An 18,826-nucleotide genomic window follows, 5' to 3' on the forward strand; every position below is an offset into this window, starting at 1 on the left:
TTTTAGTCGCCCTTCGCTGCACCTTTTCCAATTCTACTATATCTTTCTTGAGATGTGGCGACCAGAATTGAACACAATACTCAAGGTGCGGTCGCACCATGGAGCGATACAATGGCATTATAACATCCTTACACCTGTTTTCCATACCTTTCCTAATAATACCCAACATTCTATTCGCTTTCCTAGCCGCAGCAGCACACTGAGCAGAAGGTTTCAGCGTGTTATCGACGACGACACCCAGATCCCTTTCTTGGTCTGTAACTCCTAACGTGGAACCTTGCATAACGTAGCTATAATTCGGGTTCTTTTTTCCCACATGCATCACCTTGAACTTGCTCACATTAAACGTCATCTGCCATTTAGCCGCCCAGTCTCCCAGTCTTGTAAGGTCCTCTTGTAATTTTTCACAATCCTGTCGCGAGTTAACGACTTTGAATAACTTTGTGTCATCAGCAAATTTAATTACCTCGCTAGTTACTCCCATCTCTAAATCATTTATAAATATATTAAAAAGCAGCGGTCCTAGCACAGACCCCTGAGGAACCCCACTAACTACCCTTCTCCATTGTGCATACTGCTCATTTAACCCCACTCTCTGTTTCCTATCCTTCAACCAGTTTTTGATCCACAATAGGACATTTCCTCCTATTCCATGACCCTCCAATTTCCTCTGTAGCCTTTCATGAGGTACCTTGTCAAACGCCTTTTGAAAATCCAGATACACAATATCAACCGGCTCCCCTTTGTCCGCATGTTTGTTTACTCCTTCAAAGAATTGAAGTAAATTGGTCAGGCAAGATTTCCCCACACAAAAGCCGTGCTGACTTGGTCTCAGTAATCCATGTCCTCGGATGTGCTCTGTAATTTTGTTTTTAATAATAGCCTCTACCATTTTCCCCAGCACCGACGTCAGACTCACCGGTCTATAATTTCCCGGATCTCCCTTGGAGCCTTTTTAAAAAATGGGCGTTACATTGGCCACCCTCCAATCTTCCGGTACCACGCTCGATTTTAAGGATAAGTTGCATATCACTAGCAGTAGCTCCGCAAGCTCATTTTTCAGTTCTATCAGTACTCTAGGATGCATACCATCCGGTCCAGGAGATTTGCTACTCTTCAGTTTGCCGAACTGCCCCATTACGTCCTCCAGGTTTACCGTGAAGTCAGTAAGTTTCTCGTCCGCTTGAAATACCATTTCCGACACCGGTATCCCACCCAAATCTTACTCGGTGAAGACCGAAGCAAAGAATTCATTCAGTCTCTCTGCTACGTCTTTGTCTTCCTTGATCGCCCCTTTTACCCCTCGGTCATCCAGCGGCCCAACCGATTCTTTTGCCGGCTTCCTGCTTTTAATATACCGAAAAAATTTTTTACTATGTTTTTTGCCTCTAATGCTATCTTTTTTTTGGAATCCCTCTTGACCTTCTTTATCTGCGCCTTGCATTTGCTTTGACACTCCTTATGCTGTTTCTTGTTATTTTCAGACGGTTCCTTCTTCCATTTTCTGAAGGCGTTTCTTTTAGCCCTAATAGCTTCCTTCACCTCACTTTTCAACCAGGCCGGCTGTCTTTTGGAGTTCCGTCTTTCTTTTCTAATTCGCGGAATATGTATGGCCTGGGCCTCCAGGATGGTATTTTTGAACAGCGTCCACGCCTGTTGTACAGTTTTTACTCTCTCAGTTGCCCCCCTAAGTTTTTTTTTACCGTTCTTCTCATTTTATCATAGTCTCCTTTTTTAAAGTTAAACGCTAACGTATTTGACTTTCTGTGTACAGTTACTTCAAGGTCGATATCAAAACTGATCATATTATGGTCACTGTTATGAAGCGGCCCCAGTACCATAACGTCCCTCACCAGATCATGCGCTCCACTAAGGACCAAGTCTAGAATTTTTCCTTCTCTCGTCGGTTCCTGCACCAGTTGCTCCATAAAGCTGTCCTTGATTTCATCAAGGAATTGTATCTCTGTAGCGTGTCCCGATGTTACATTTACCCAGTCTATATTTGGATAATTGAAGTCACCCATTATTATCACATTGCCCATTTTGTTCGCGTCTCTGATTTCTTTTATCATTTCTGAGTCCACCTGCTCATCCTGGCGAGGCGGACGGTAGTACACTCCTATCACCGTTTTTTTCCCTTTTATACATGGAATTTCAACCCACAATGATTCAAAGGTGTGATTTGTGTCCTGCTGAATTTGTAATCTATCTGAGTCAAGGCTCTCGTTAATATACAATGCTACCCCTCCACCAGTCCGGTCCACCCTATCACTACGATATACTTTGTACCTCGGGATGACAGTGTCCCACTGGTTATCCTCCTTCCACTAGGTCTCAGTAATGCCTATTATATCCAATTTTTCATTTAGTGCAATATATTCCAACTCTCCCATCTTATTTCTTAGACTCCTAGCATTTGCATATAGACATTTCAGAGTATGTTTGTTGTTCTTATTTGCATGATGCTTAGTACCTGACACTATTGATTTGACATCTTTTGTCTGATCTTTAGTTGTATTTAAGGGCACCTGGTCTACCACGGTCTGTTGTGCAACCCCACTATCCAGAAACCCTATCTTCCCTGTTTGTGAGGTATCTTTGCAAAATACCTTTTCCCAAACCATGCGCTTTTGAGCAACTGTCGGCCTTCCCCCCATTTCTAGTTTAAAAGCTGCTCTATCTCCTTTTTAAATGCCGACGCCAGCAGCCTGGTCCCACCCTGGTTAAGGTGGAGCCCATCCTTTCGGAATAGGCTCCCCCGTCCCCAGAATGTTGCCCAGTTCCTAACAAATCTAAAACCCTCCTCCCTGCACCATCGTCTCATCCATGCATTGAGACTCTTTGTTCTTTTATAATAGTCTCTACCATTTTGCCTGGCACCGACATCATGCTCACCAGTCTATAATTTCCTGGATCACATCTGGAGCCCTTTTTAAAAATTGGCATTACATTGGCCACCCTCCAGTGTTCTGGTACCATGCTTGATTTTAAAGATATGTTACATATTACTAACAATATCTCTCCCACACGGTAAAAACCAAAGCAAAGAATTCATTTAATCTCTCCACTATGGCCTTGTCTTCCCCGAGTGCCCCTTTTACCCCTCAGTCATCTAGCGGTCCAACTGATTCTTTTACTAGCTTCTTGCTTCTAATTTAGCTAAAGATGTTTTTACTATGAGCAGTGGTAGGGTGCAGCAAAAGTGTATTGTGGCTGGTGGTGGGCTAGAATAGGTACCAGGGAAATGGGTAGCCAGCAAGAAGCTGTAAAGTACACCCTTCGTTTCCCACAGTTCCATGTGGATGCTCAGTTCCATGCTATGGGTACTCTTGTTGTGGGAAAACTAGCACAGGACCTAGACAGAGCAGTAGTGTAAGAAGTCCTGAGACTAATGGAGGATGCAGCCATGTAGTGCTGGGCTTGAGCACCAAGCAATACCTATTGGAGGCTGGAGCAAGGCAGGGCTGGAATTAAAGGCCAGAGCTGGAGCAGATGGTAACAAAGCAGTGTTGGAACTAGGAAGCAGTAATTGAGCATTCACCAATGATGATTTCCATCTGATACAAATAAGAGCAAGGAAACTGAATGTTCTCCAAAGAGAGGGGCCAATGCAATAAAGCATGTAATGATTTGTACACAATTTTGTTGGTGCACAGATGCAAAAAAAAAAAAAATAATAATAATAATTCAGTGCAGAAGCCGACCATGCACAAAGCATCTCTCACTGGACACCAGTGCATAGCATATTAGAAATGGTAAATGTGCCCATTAGCTATTCTGTGCAGATGCAGAGAAGCACACAGAAGATTAAAAAACAGAAAGAGTGAGGTAGGCTGGAAAAGCAGGGCTGTTCTATTGGAAAGCAGAAAATTACGCTTGTGTTAGGTAATAAATAGAAATACATCAAAACGTAGAAAAGAAAGGTAAAATTATGTATAATCATACCTGATAATTTTCTTTCCATTAATCATAGCTGATCAATCCATAGACTGGTGGGTTGTGTCCATCTACCAGCAGGTGGAGATAGAGAGCAAACTTTTGCCTCCCTATATGTGGTCATGTGCTGCCGGAAACTCCTCAGTATGTCGATATCAAAGCTCCATCCGCAGGACTCAGCACTTAGAGAATTACACCCACGAAGGGACACTCTGCCCAGCTCACCACCGCCGAAACGGGGGAGGGGAATTAACCCAGCTCATCCCCACACAAGTGGGGGAGGGGAATCCGTCCAGCTCATCCCCGCGGAGCGGGGGAGGGACACCACACCCGCCGATGCGGGGGGATCTGGCTTATCCTGCAACCGCAACCGCGGGAGGAGCTGACTGACCCTAACACCGCCGAAGCGGGAGGGGTACAAAGCTGCCCTACAGCCGCACGAAGCGGGAGGGAGTGCCGGCAGAATTTATGTCTCAATCCAGCCCGTAAAACGGAGGGGAGAGGAATGCAGCAGCTCACTGTAACACAAACTCGTCTCAACTCTTGAAGAATCCAAGTGAAAGAACTTGAACACGAAGTCTTTCTGAAATAACTGAAGACTAAACTTGAACCTGAAATGCAACCAGAATAAAAACAGAACAGATATCTGGGAGGGGCTATGGATTGATCAGCTATGATTAATGGAAAGAAAATTATCAGGTATGATTATACATAATTTTACCTTCCATATCATCAAGCTGATCAATCCATAGACTGGTGGGATGTACCGAAGCAGTACTCACCCAGGGCGGGACATTGAAATCCCTGACCTCAACACTGAAGCTCCAAACCGGGCCTCCGCCCGTGCAGCCACAGTCAAACGGTAATGCTTGGAGAATGTATGAGCCGAAGCCCAAGTTGCCGCCTTGCATATCTCTTCCAAGGAGACGGATCCGGCCTCTGCCATCGAGGCCGCCTGAGCTCTCGTGGAGTGAGCCTTCAGCTGGATAGGCGGCACCTTCCCCGCGGCCACATAAGCCGCTGCAATGGCTTCCTTGACCCATCTTGCCACTGTAGGCTTAGCAGCCTGCAGACCCTTACGAGGACCTGCAAACAGGACAAACAGATGATCCGATTTCCGGAAATCATTGGTCACTTCCAAGTATCTGAAGATGACTCGTCTCACATCCAGATATTTAAGAGCAGAGTACTCCTCTGGGTAGTCCTCCCTACGAAAGGAAGGGAGACAGAGCTGCTGATTCACATGGAAGCGAGAAACAATCTTGGGCAGGAAGGAAGGCACTGTGCGAATAGTCACTCCTGCCTCAGTGAACTGCAGAAAAGGCTCTCGACATGAGAGCGCCTGGAGCTCGGAAACTCTTCTGGCTGAAGTGATAGCCACCAAAAAGACTGCTTTCAACGTCAGGTCTTTCAGAGATGCCCTCGACAAGGGTTCAAAAGGCGGCTTCTGCAATGCTCTCAGCACCAGGTTGAGATTCCACGCAGGCACCACTGAGTGCAGAGGAGGGCGCAGGTGATTAACTCCCTTGAGAAAGCGCACCACATCTGGCTGCGAAGCCAGGGAAGCACCCTTCAGGCGGCCCCTGAAGCAAGCCAGAGCCGCTACCTGGACTTTAAGGGAACTGAGCGATAGGCCTTTCTCCAGACCTTCTTGCAGGAACGCCAACACTGAAGAAATTGGAGCAGTGAAGGGAGAAAGTGAGCCTGCTTCACACCATGCTGCAAAGATACGCCAAACCCTGGCGTAAGCAGTAGAAGTAGAGCGTTTCCTCGCTCTCAGCATAGTGGCGATGACCTTGTCTGAGAAGCCCTTCTTCCTCAGACGCTGCCGCTCAATAGCCAGGCCGTAAGACCAAAGGGAGAGGGATCCTCCATCACCACGGGACCCTGATGTAACCGGCCCTGCTCCACTGACAGCCGCAGAGGATCGTCGACTGAGAGCCTGATCAAGTCCGCATACCAGGGACGTCTGGGCCAATCCGGACCCACCAGGATTACCCTGCCGGGATGCTTTGCCACCCGGTCTAGCACCCTGCCCAACATGGGCCAGGGCGGGAACACATAGAGGAGCTCTTGTGTCGGCCACTGTTGGAGAAGAGCATCTACTCCCAGGGATCGAGGGTCCCGTCCTCTGCTGAAAAAGCGCGGCACTTGGCAATTGGCCGATGACGCCATCAGATCTAGGCTCGGCTGGCCCCAGCGCTTCGTGATGTCCAAGAACGCCTGAGCAGATAGTTGCCACTCTCCGGGCTCCAAGGTATGGCGACTGAGAAAGTCCGCCTTGACATTCATGACTCCGGCAATGTGGGCCGCTGAAAGCTGCTCCAGGTTCGCTTCCGCCCACTGGCAAAGACTCATAGCCTCCTTGGCTAGAGGGGCGCTCTTGGTACCTCCCTGGCGGTTGATATAGGCCACAGCCGTGGCATTGTCCGACAGGACCCGTACAGGCTACAACACCAGTACCGGGATGAACTCCAATAACACCAACCGAATGGCTCTGAGTTCCAGGAGGTTGATAGACCACTTGCCTCTGCAGGAGACTAGAGCCCCTGCGCTGTCCTTCCCAAGCAGTGGGCTCCCCAGCCCATCAAAGAGGCGTCTGTCGTGACGACAATCCACTCCGGGGTCACCAGAGGCAATCCTGCAGACAACTTGTCTGTCTGCGTCCACCAGCTCAGCGCCTTGCGCACTGCTGGGTCCACGGGAAGGCGCACAGCATAATCCTCCGACATCGGAGTCCAGCGCAGCAGCAGAGATAGCTGTAGTGGTCTCATATGAGCCCTGGCCCAGGGCACTACTTCCATCGTGGCCGTCATAGAGCCCAACAGCTGCACGTAGTCCCAAGCCCGAATAGGAGAGGCTACTAGGAACTAGTCCACCTGAGCCTGAAGCTTGACAATCCGATTGTCTGGCAGGAACACTCTGCCCACTTGGGTGTCGAATCGAACTCCCAGATACTCCAGGGACTGAGTCGGGCGCAGCTGGCTCTTCTTCCAGTTGATGATCCATCCCAGGGAGCTCACAAGAGCAACTACCCGGTCCATAGCTTTGCCGCACTCTGCATAAGAGGGGGCTCGGATCAACCAGTCGTCCAGAGAAGGATGGACTTGTACTCCTTCCTTTAGCAGGAAGGCCGCTATGACCCCCATTATTTTGGAAAAGGTCCGCGGAGCAGTAGCCAACCCGAAAGGGAGGGCTCTGAACTGGAAGTGTCGTCTCAGGACTGAAAAACGCAGAAAGCGTTGGAGAGGAGGCCAGATGGGAATATGCAGGTACGCTTCCTTGATGTCCAAGGAAGCCAAGAACTCTCCTGCCTTCACTGCCGCTATAACAGAGCGGAGAGTCTCCATGCGAAAGTGCCTCACTTTCCAGGCCCGATTGACCCCTTTGAGGTCGAGGATAGGCCGGACAGAACCTCCTTTCTTTGGAACCACAAAGCAAATGGAGTAACGTCCCTTGCCAATCTGATTTTTTGGCACCGGAACGACCGCACCCAGGCGGATCAGGTTGTCCAAGGTCTGCTGCACTGCCACAGCTTGACCGGAGACTTGCAGGGAGAGAGTACAAACCCGTCTCTTAAGGGTTGGCAGAACTCTAGCTTGTAGCCGTCTCTGATGACTTCCAGCACCCAAGCGTCTGAAGTTATAGTGGTCCACTCGCCCAGAAACGAGGACAGCCGTCCTCCAATCTGCACTGGGGCGTGGACCAAGGCCCCGTCATTGGGTACGAGACCCTGGGGGAGGACCGGAGGGAGCACCTCCGGGACGGCGGTCTCTGCGAAAGGAATGCTGCTTGGGGGAGAAATTCCTCTTGAAGGAAGAGGGGGCAGAGGAACCCGACTTGCCCGGGCGGTACCGACGGGCTTCCAGCAACCGTCCTCTGGAGGTACCGGGGACGAGTACTAGCCCGAGCCCTGACCTCTGGTATTTCTTGCCCTTAGACGTGCCGAGATCGGACACGATTTGTCCAGCTCGACCCAAAGAGCAGCCTGCCTTTAAAAGGCAATCTAGCCAGGCGGGATTTAGAGGCGTGGTCAGCAGACCATGTTTCAGCCAAAGCCACCGCCGCGCAGAGACTGTCTGAGCCATGCCTTAGCTGAGGCTCTCAAGACATCATACAGCAAGGTCTGCCAAATAGGCTAAGCCCGATTCCAGGGCCGGCCAATCAGCCCTCAAGGAAAGATCCGAGGGGGGAAGCCCGCGCACCATAGTCAGGCACGCCCTGGCCACATAGGAGCCGCAAACTGAGGCCTGCAAACTTAAAGCAGCTGCCTCAAAGGACGACCTTAAGGCCGCCTCCAATCATCTGTCTTGGGCGTCCTTTAGGGCCGTGCACCTTCCACCGGCAACGCCGTTTTCTTAGTCACCGCAGTGATTAAAGAATCCACGGTAGGCCACAGATAGGCCTCACGTTCACTCACAGCCAAAGGATAGAGGCGGGACATAGCCCTAGCCACTTTAAAGCTCGTTTCCGGGACATCCCATTGAGCCGCAATTAAGGTGTGCATGGCATCATGCACGTGGAAGGATCTAGGCGGGCGCTTCGTCCCCAGCATAATGGCAGAGCCAACAGGGGCTGAGGAGAGACGTCCTCCGGAGAGGAAATCTTCAAAGTGTCCATGGCCTGTAAAAACAGGTTGGGCAAATCCTCTGGGCTAAAAGCCGCGCTGCAGAGGGGTCATCCGCTCCATCCGAGCGGGATCTATCTCCTCCAAGGAATCCGCAAAGGACCGTTGGGAGACCTCAGACACGCTGCCCTCATCTACATCGGAGGGAGACAAAGTCCTCCAAGGCCTGGAAATCAACCCGAGGGCGTTTACCTCTGGGAACCTCAACCTCTTTATCAGAAGAGGGAGCAGGGGCAGCGTTTTGCATGAGGAAAGCCTGATGCAGCAGCAACAACAAACTCGGGGGAGAAACCCCCCAGACTGTGCACTTCCGCAGCCTGGGCAACAGCCCTAGACGCACTCTCAACCGGCGCTCGCAATAGCGGGGGAGAGACATGCTGCGCATCCAAAATGGCGTCCGGACGCGAACTCCGCGAAGGAGCCGCGCGGGAAGAACGGCGCTTAACTTTAGCCGCTTGTGCTGTCGCCCAAATTAAGGGCGTTCATGGCATTAATGTCTTCCAACCTCAAGGGCGGCCCACGAAGAAGCCGTCCGAGCCGCGTGGCCGGCCAAGATGGCGGAGGCGAGGAGCGGGGGATGGGCGTTTATGGCGGGAAAAAACCGCCACGCCGGAGGAAACGACCGGGACATTCATCGGTCACTAAACTGTCACCCATCAAGGGCGAATCAGGTTGTAAACCCCCGCATCCCCTCTAGAAGCGCTCCAGCGATCCGGGGAGCGACCCTTTGCGCCCTCGCCCTCCGACGCCATAATGCCACGAGGAGAAGAATCGGGGAACCCCCTGCCCGCTATAAAAAGGTAAAATTACCTGCTTGCCGCTCCGAGCTGTAACGAACTGGTGTCCCAGTGAGTAGCTGCAATGAACGTTTAAAGAAATGCCGAATTAAACGCCTTTAAAGACGTTCAAAATTTTTTTTTTTTTTTAAACGGAGCCAGCGGGAGGGGGGAGAAAAGGAGGGACCTGGCACCACCAGGTTTGCACTTGCTCAAAAGAGCCCTCAACCCCAGGCCTCAACAAAACCTAAGGATTAGGCTTGGAGGCCTAGCCAGAGCTGCTGCTGTGTGTGACCACCACCTGCTGAGATAGAGAACATACTGAGGAGTTTCCGGCAGCACATGACCACATATAGGGAGGCAAAAGTTTGCTCTCTATCTCCACCTGCTGGTAGATGGACACAACCCACCAGTCTATGGATTGATCAGCTTGATGATATGGAAATACCTTTTTTATTGGACTAACTTAATACATCTTTCGATTAGCTTTTGAAGGTAACCCTTCTTCTTACTTTTGGAAATAAGCAAAAATAATATCAGAATACATAAAGTGAAACACAGAGGCATTCCAATGATAGTCTCACAGGAAAAGGGAGGGTTAGGTTAGGTGAGAAACAGGGAGAGCTGGGTGGATGAGAGAGGGGTAGATGATCAACAGCAAACATGGGCGCTAGAGGTCAATAGTGGCCTTTTAGCGCCCATGTTTGCTTCCACCTGATGATCGGAGCTGGCCAGCGCGTGAAACAACGTGCTCAGCAGCTTTGATCACTAATTGCATGCAAACAAGGGTCTCCTATATTCCTCCTTTATGATCAGTGGGCAGCACGCCAAACAAGGATGCTGCTCCTGCTGCAAACCCTATGCCAGCTCGGAGCTGGCATTACAGTTTGTCAGCAAGGGAGGAATGGGGAAGACCCACTGAAAAGGTTTTACACATCTTGGATTTTCTCCCGGACCTGTCAAACCTTTAGCCCGCCCCCAACAACACAAGGCCTGCAGGTTCAGTGGATCTCCAGGCCCCCCCACCCCCAAAACAGAAAAACCCTGGTGGTCCAGTGGGACCGTTAGCTTTCCCCCTCCCACCCCTCCACATTAAACAAAAATACCCTGGTTGTCCAGTGGACTGTTAGTTTCACCCCCCCTCACCCGCCAACATCAACTAAAATGCACTAGTGGTCCAGTGGACTGCTATCCCCCTCTCCCGATGCTATCACAACTCCCCCGATTGCGGCCCCTCCTCTTTGGGAGCCTCCTCAAAATGGCGGTGCCCTGCCTTGCCCGGTGCATCCTTATATGGAAGTTAACCCCGCCCAGCGCATCCCAGGAGGCACCGAGCAGGGCAGGGCACCACCAATTTGAAGAGGCACCCGAAAGAAGGAGGGAGTGCTAGTCCCTCCCTCCTCCAACTATTACTACAACAAGGTAGGCTGCGGGCAGGGGGGATTGGGGCATCATCGGGAGAGAGGGATAATTTTTGCTCAATGGGGGGAGGGGTGGAAAGCTAGTGGTCCCACTGGACCACCAGGGTTTTTGTGTTTTGGGGGTAGGGGCCTGGAGGTCCACCGGACCTCCAGGCCTTGATTTGACAGGTCTGGGCTTTTGACAGCCTAGACCTGCCAAACAAGTACGGGAGGATTGAGCACAATCCTTCCACACTTCACCCCCATGATCAGAACTAATAGTGTGCCTAAATTTGCATGCTATTAGTTCTGATCATAGGGGCGTTATAGCCCCGCACTGTTCCAGTGCTATTTTTAGAGCACTGTTTGGAACAGCGTGGAGCTTCTGATCATCAGCGTGAGAGAGAGATAAAAGGCTGATAACAGAGTGAAAAAGCAGTAGAATTTTATGGTTCATAGTGGGATAGAAAGCCCAGATCTTTGTTAAGTCCTGTCTGGTGGGTGTCAAAATATTTCATCATTTTGACTTCAAATTAGAGAGTTGCACGGGGACAGAAATCTTACCCATCCCCGCCCGTCCCTGCTGGAATTTTACCTGTCCCCACTGGAATCTTACCCATCCCCACCCGTCCCCGCAAGAATTTAACCCATCCCCATAAGAATTTAATGGTACATAAAAGAAAATTACAGTCAGCTCCCTCAGTCTCTCTCTGGATTTGAGCCACAGCACTGTAGGCAAGGAAAGAATGGAAGTTGAAACTTGGAACACTCTGGTGTGCACATGTAAGATTTGTCTCTGATTTACTGGCACTTTGTGCTGAGAGGTAACCACATGCACCTGCCAGTAGGTCAGGTGACATTCAATGCTCATGCCTGTGTCAGAGCTGAAGTCTGCGCATCAGCCTGGGAGCAAAGAGGATTAATTGTAACATAGTAAGTGACAGCAAATAAAGACCTGAACGGTCCATCCAGTCTGCCCAAGTCACACTCATTATCTATTCATGATTAAATCAACGAGTGTGATATTATATACTTGATTATGGTCTTTCTTTCTTATTTCTGGAACATAGACCATAGAATTCTATCTGGCCCTATCCTTATGTTCCAACTGCTGGAGTTGCCATTAAAGCCCACTCCAGTCTATTCATCTTCTCATTTGTGAGACACAGACTGTAAAAATCTGTCCAGCCAGTCCTTATGTTCCAGCCACTGAAGTTGCTGTCTAAGCCCTTTCCAGCTCATCCTAAACTAGATTGCCATATATGAGACACAGACCAGACAAGTCTGCCCGATATCAGTCCTAGTTCATCACAGCTAGAGTCGCCATCTAAGCGTCACTTGACATATCCACACACGTGCAGCCATTTAAGGTTAGTTTTTTTATAACTTCCATTCTCTAATTAGAGATCCTCTGTGTTCCTCCCACGCCTTTTTGAATTCCGTCATCATTTGTGTCTCTACCACCTCCTTAATGGAAGACTTTCCACATTTGTGCTGTTAAAGCAAGGAAGAGGAGGAGGAGGAGACAGAACCCAAAGAACATGGTACTTGGTAGATGAGAGGCTGGTGCAGGTGCAGCTTACACTTCCATGGGAACCCCGCAGAACTGCTTCCATCCCAGAACTGCCTCCGTTCCCATGGGAACCCCGCAGAACTGCTTCCGTCCCTGTGGGAATCCTGCGGGTACCACAGGATTCCCACGAACCCCATTCCCATGCAGCTCTCTACTTCAAATGTCTTACGTTCCTTGATTGTCTTAAAATTTCCTTTTAGTAGTCTTACCGTAAGATCATTTATGTAGTGTTCTGGTTTTATGAAGTGCAGCTTGTGTTAGGAAAGCGTGTGCTAAGCCATAAGCACACAATTCTTAGCACCAGCTTAAACTGCATCAGCCCCTCAGGCCGGTTATCCTTTTAGTTGCTAGAAACATTTCCTTTTACTTTATCTTTGTTCACTCCCCTTGCCTCAGCTAGTGGGTTACCAGGTTATCTGGCTGAGATTTTGTCCTTGTGTATCCAGCTTTGTTTATACAGCCAGCTAGCCAGCCAAACAACTAAAGCTTCTGCTCATTCTACCCAGTGAATACCAGTAAATTCTTATCCTGACAGAGGAATGGCTAATTCTACATCAGAACACAAGTCCTATAGCAGTTGTCAGGGCATCAAAAGAAACCTCAAGTCCTTGAACATACTCCTACAGTAACACTTCAGGAACCAGGAAGACCTTACAAAATAGAAGCAGCAAATTCTTTCAATGGACTCCAGAGCAATGGTTCTCAATTCTAGTGTTGTTGACCCCCAAGCAGGTCTATTTTTCAATATAATCACAATGAATATGCATGAATTACGAGTGGTCTGAGAGTCTAATTTGTTCTAGGGCCCTTTTACTATAGCTTAGCATGCGCTAAATGCTAAGTACTACTACTGCTACTACTAACCATTTCTATAGCGCTACCAGATTTACGCAGTGCTGTACACATTATATGCAAGTACTTTCTCTGTCCATAGAGGGCTCACAATCTAAGTTTTTTGTACCTGGGGCAATGGAGGGTTAAGTGACTTGCCCAAGGTTGCAAGGAGCTGCAGTGGGAATTGAACCCAGGTTGCCAGGGTCAAAGCCCACTGCACTAACCATTAGGTCACTCCTCCCTTTTAGGTCCATTCTTAGCATGTGGCATGCACTAATTCTGTTAGCGCGCACTAAGCTTTAGTAAAAAGGACTCCTAATTTTGGTAGTCATGAATTCCAGATTTGTTTTGAGGGCCATGAGGACTCAAACTGAGAACCTCTAGTCTACTGACAGATGTCCTTTACTATATTTGGAACAGGGAAAGGACAGTTAATTGAGGTTTCCTCATCTTCCTCTCTAACCAATTACTTGTTCTTTCCCCTGTTCTAAATAGGGTAATTAGCACCTATCAGAAGAAGAATAAATTCTCAGTGCTAACTTCCGGAATCACTCTAACAATGATTGTGGTGAATTTAAAAAAAACAAGCAGTGACTGCTTACTTGTGGACAATATCTCCAAATGGGTTAATTAGTGCATGCAGCGACAATCCAAATTCCCACGGGAAAAACAGATACACCAATTAATCTCACTCCTAAGCCAGGGAACATGATCTTAGTCTCGCTGTAACACTTGCATCATGCCAAAGAGAGCTTCCTTTTGGAGTTCATAAGAACATGTATAGGTAGTTTATCCAAGTGTGCTTGAAAATTCTTTCTAATCAAGCCTGTGGATCCTAATACAACGAGAAAAATTGTGCCTTTTTTCTTTTTAATTAGGAATCATAAATTTGAAGCTTTTCCTGGCAATATTCTTCTTTTCTCCGGTTTTTGGCAGATTCTCTTGGTATACCCTTTTAATGTAAATGTAGGATTTATATCTGTAGGAGTCTAACTGTAGTTAACACTCTTAACTTGTTCATTAACTTCTGTAGTTTATCTCGTTGCAATAGGTCCATCCATGAACAAGTTCACCTTGGCCTTTATCTGCAACAGGGGTGTTATCTTTATCTGTAATGTCTGCACTATAGCTACTATTGTGTCTAGCTCTAGTACATAAACAGATGGGCAACTTTTTATCCTGGGCAACTGTGGCCAGTATGTATTCTACTTTTTCTTTCATACCATACTTGAATTGTAGTGTCACCTTACTAAGATCTGGTATAGATTTTATAAAACAGAGTCACCAAGTGAAGGTACTCACCAAGACTTGAGGTGAAAAATGTATTTACCAGCTGCTGCTGCTGCTGCTGCTGCTGTTGAATTTTATACTTTATTCCCCTTTGACTACTGCAGAATTTTACATTGTTTCCCTTTGACCTCTTTGCTCCTGTATGGTTCATGTGGCGATTCACGTGTTTGTTGGTAGGAAAAGTTCTCTTCTATTCTGAAAATTATTACTTACTTAGCTCATCATCATCTGCCTGGACCTCAATATCAGCATTTTCTTCTTCTTTTTCTATGAAGAGGGCTTCATCCTTAATCTGGAACCAAGAAAAACAAACAAAACAATGAAATGGTCTCAGAGTAGCCAAAATCTGGTGAGTGAGGTTTTGGGGCCAAAACAGAAGATTGTACCAAAATAAAGCGAAGACACTTAATTGTAGCAGGTATTCTCCGAGGACAGCAGGTTTTATATTCTCACAAGTGGGTGATGCCAATCCACGTCACTCGGTCTGGGATTTACCAAAGCTAAATGAGAGCTTTGTGGAGTTCAAGACACGCTCCACCACGAGAACACTGTCTCCTCAGTTTAATACCATAGCAAAAAGTAAAGTAAAAATAACAAATGAGAGAGGGATTGTGAGAATATAAAGCCTGCTGTCCTCAGACAATACTAACTACAGGTAAGTATCTTCGCTTTTTCCAATGACAAGCAGGCTTATAATTCTCACAAGTGGGGAATCCCTAGCATCCAGGCTCACCCAAAAAAAAAACAACAAACATTGGTCAAATAACACAGATTAACCTGAAACAACATACAATCTGAATGAGAGTGCAACCTGGAACAGAATAGAATGGCCCTAGGAAGGTGGAGTTGGATTCTAGACCCCAAACAGATTCTGCAACACTGTCTGCTTGAACTGACTGTCGCGTTGGGTATCCTGCTTAAGGTAGTAATGGGATGTGAATGTGTGGACTGAAGACCAGTTGTGTCCTTGCAAATTCTTCAATGGAGGCTGACCGCAAGTGGGCTACCAATGCAGCCATGGCTCTGAAATTATGAGCCATGACATGACCCTCTAGGGCCAGCCCAGCCTGGGCATAAGTGAAGGAAATGCAATCTGCCAGCCAATTAGAAATGGTGCATTTCCCGATGGTGACCTCTATCCTGTTGGGATCAAAAGAAACAAAAAGTTGGGTAGACTGTCTGTGAGGCCTTGTCCACTCCACGTAGTAGGCCAATGCTCTCTTGCAATCCAAGGTGTGCGAGCTGCTTTCGCCAGGATAGGCATGAGGTCGGGGAAAAAAATGTTGGCAAGGCAATTGACTGGATCAGATGGAACTCCAACACCACTTTCGGCAGAAACTTAGGGTGCATGCAGAGGACTACTCTGTTGTGATGAAACTTAGTATAAGGTGCATCCACCAGTAAGGCCTGAAGCTCACTGACCCTACGAGCTGAAGTAACAGCCACCAAGAAAATTACCTTCCAGGTCAAGTACTTCAGATGGCAGGAATTCAGTGGCTCAAAAGGAGCTTTCATCAGCTGAGTGAGAACAATGTTGAGGTCCCATGACACTGGTGGAGATTTGACAGGGGCTTTGACAAAAGCAAACCTCTCATGAAGCAAACATCTGGAGGCTGTCCAGAGATGGTCTTACCTTCTACCTGTTGATGATAAGCAATAATTGCACTAAGGTGAACCCTTACAGAGTTAGTCTTGAGACCAGACTCTGATAGGTGTAGAAGATTTTCATGCAGGGTCTGTGTAGGGCAAGCAAGAGGATCTAGGGCCTTGCTCTCACACCAAACGGCAAACTACCTCCATTTAAAAAAGTAACACCTCTTAGTGGAATCTTTACTGGAAGGCAGCAAGACCCAGGAGACACCCCCCAATAGAGCCAAGGAAGCAAATTCTAGGCTCTCAACATCCAAGCTGTGAGAGTCAGAGACTGGAGGTTGGAATGTAGAAGAGACCCCTCGTTCTGCGTAACAAGGGTCGGAAAACACTCCAACCTCCACAGTTCTTCAGAGGATAACTCCAGAAGAAGAGGGAATATCTGCCATGGCCAGTATAGCGCAATCAGAATCATGGTTCTGCAGTCTTGCTTGAGTTTCAACAGTCTTCTCCACTAGAGGTATGGGAGGATATACATCAGAAGACCTGTTCCCCAACTTAGGAGGAAGGCATATGACTCTAGTCTGTCGTGGGCCTGAAGCCTGGAACAGAACTGCGGGACCTTGTGGTTGATCTCAGTGGCAAAAAGATCCCACGAGGGAGTGCCCCACACTTGGAAGATCTTGCAGACAATGCCCATATTGAGGGACCACTCGTGTGTTTGCATTATCCTGCTCAGTCTGTCGACCATGGTATTGTTTCTGCTTGCCAGATAAGTGGCTCGAAGGAACATGCCATGTTGGCAAGCCCAATGCAGCATCCAGATGGCCTCCTGACACAGAGGGCTTGATCTGGTGCCCCCCTGCTTGTTGGAGTAATACATTGCAATCTGATTGCCTGTTTGGATGAGAACAATTTGGTGCGATAGCCAATCTCTGAAAGCCTTTAGAGCATTCCAGATCGACCGGAGCTCCAGGAGAATGATCTGAAGATTCATTTCCTGGAAGTACCAAACTTCTTGAGTGTGAAGCCCATCTATGTGAGCTCCCCATCCCAGGATAGATACATCCATCGTCAGCACTTTTTGTGGCTGAGAAATTTGGAATGGTCCACCACTGAAGGGAGCGTACAAGCTCTGGGGACACTTGGATGACATCTTCCAGACTCCCCGTGGCTTGACACCACTGAGAAGCCCCATTGAGCAGATCTCATGTGAAGGCATGTCATGGGTGTAACATACACTGTGGAGGCCATGTGGTCAAACAATCTCAATATCTGCTGAGCTGTGACCTGCTGAGAAGCACAAACCTGCGAGAAGATTGCAGTCTGCATAGTGATGCTGCAACTACCGCTAGACGTTTGGTGAAGACCCTGGGAGCTGACGAGGCCGAAAGGCAAAGCGCAGTACTGAAAGTGATGTGTTTCCAGCCAAAATTGAATATACTTCCAGTGGGCAGGAAATATTAGGATGTGAGTATATGCATCCTTTAAGTCCAGAGAGCATAGCCAATCGTTTTTCTGAATCATTGGGAGAACGGTGCTCAGGGGAACTATCCCGAGTTTCTTGGACTAGGAATTTGTTCAGGGCCCTTAGGTCTAAGATGAGACACATTCCCCCTGTTTTCTTTTGCACAGGGAAGTACCTGGAATAGAATCCCTGCCCTTCCTCCCCTGGTAGAATAGGCTTGACTGCATGGGTCTTCAGAAGGGCTGAGACTTCCTCTGCAAGTAACTGCCTGTACTGACAGCTGAATGAATGAGCTCTTGGTGGGCAATTTGGAGGTTTGAGGTACCAACAGTGTGCGTATCCAAGACGGACTATTTGAAGAACCCCTAGTCAGAGGTTATAATAGGCCACCTTTGGTGAAGAAACTTCAACCTCCCCCTGACTGGCAAGTCATCCAGGACAGACACTTTTACTGCAACTATGCTCTGCTGAAGCCAGTCAAAACTTGTCCCTTGCTTTGCATGGGGAGCAGCAGGAACCTTAGGCGCACACTGTTGATGTGAATGAGCGCACTGGGGTTGAGCATAAGCAGGCTGGCAAGCCGAAGGGTTGTACCTACGCCTAGGATAGTAATAGAAACTTCTCCTTGGCTGGCCAAAAGTCTTCCTAGCTGAGCAGGCTAATGCAGAAGATGCCCTGCAGGAGACAGAAGAGATGGTATCAGTGTGTTTCTTGATTTGGTCTGCATTCTCCTCAACCTTCTCTCTAAAAGGTTATCCCCCAGAATGGGGCATCCACCACCCTCTGCTGAACAGGATGTTCCAAGTCATAAACAAGTAACCATGAGAGTCTGCACATTTCTATGCTTTGAGCAGAGATCCTGGATGCCACATCAATAGTGTCGTAAGTGCCCCTGGTCAAGAACATTCAACATACTTTCTGCTGCTTGACCAACTGGTGAACTGACTTGGCCTGCTCCAGAGAGAGCATGTCAGCCAGGCCGGACAACTTGCACACCAAGTTTCACTAGTAGATGCTCATGAAGAGCTGGTAAGATTGTATTCAGGAAATGAACATTGAAGCCTGGTACATCTTTCTAGCTTCTCTACCTGGGGGCGCCAAGGCATAATCACTGGAACTCCTGTCTTTTTGAGAGCAGATTCCACCACCATGGAATTGTGAGGCAAATAAGGCCTATCAAAACCAAGCGCACTGTGCGTCCGGTACTGGGTGTCAATCTTCTTGGGCCTGACAGGGACCAACAGAGGGGACTCCCAGTTCCTTACGAGGACTTCCTTGAGTTCCTCGTGGAGAGGTGCAGTCACAGCCTCCTTAGGAGAAGATGTGTAACCT

The 18,826-nt window shown here is 48.3% G+C and overlaps 1 protein-coding gene across 1 annotated transcript in view; it reads right to left on the bottom strand.

The window, feature by feature from the left end:
- Window positions 1-18,826, bottom strand: part of NME9 (NME/NM23 family member 9) — a 330,355-nt gene that overhangs the window by 243,889 nt on the left and 67,640 nt on the right. The window contains exon 6 of the mRNA XM_030210834.1: window positions 14,650-14,728. Coding sequence (XP_030066694.1) covers window positions 14,650-14,728 — 79 coding nt within the window. The remainder of the gene's footprint in view (window positions 1-14,649; window positions 14,729-18,826) is intronic.

The sequence above is a fragment of the Microcaecilia unicolor genome, chromosome 7 (genome assembly GCF_901765095.1).
Source record: "Microcaecilia unicolor chromosome 7, aMicUni1.1, whole genome shotgun sequence".
In the NCBI taxonomy this organism is placed as follows: Eukaryota; Metazoa; Chordata; class Amphibia; order Gymnophiona; family Siphonopidae; genus Microcaecilia; species Microcaecilia unicolor.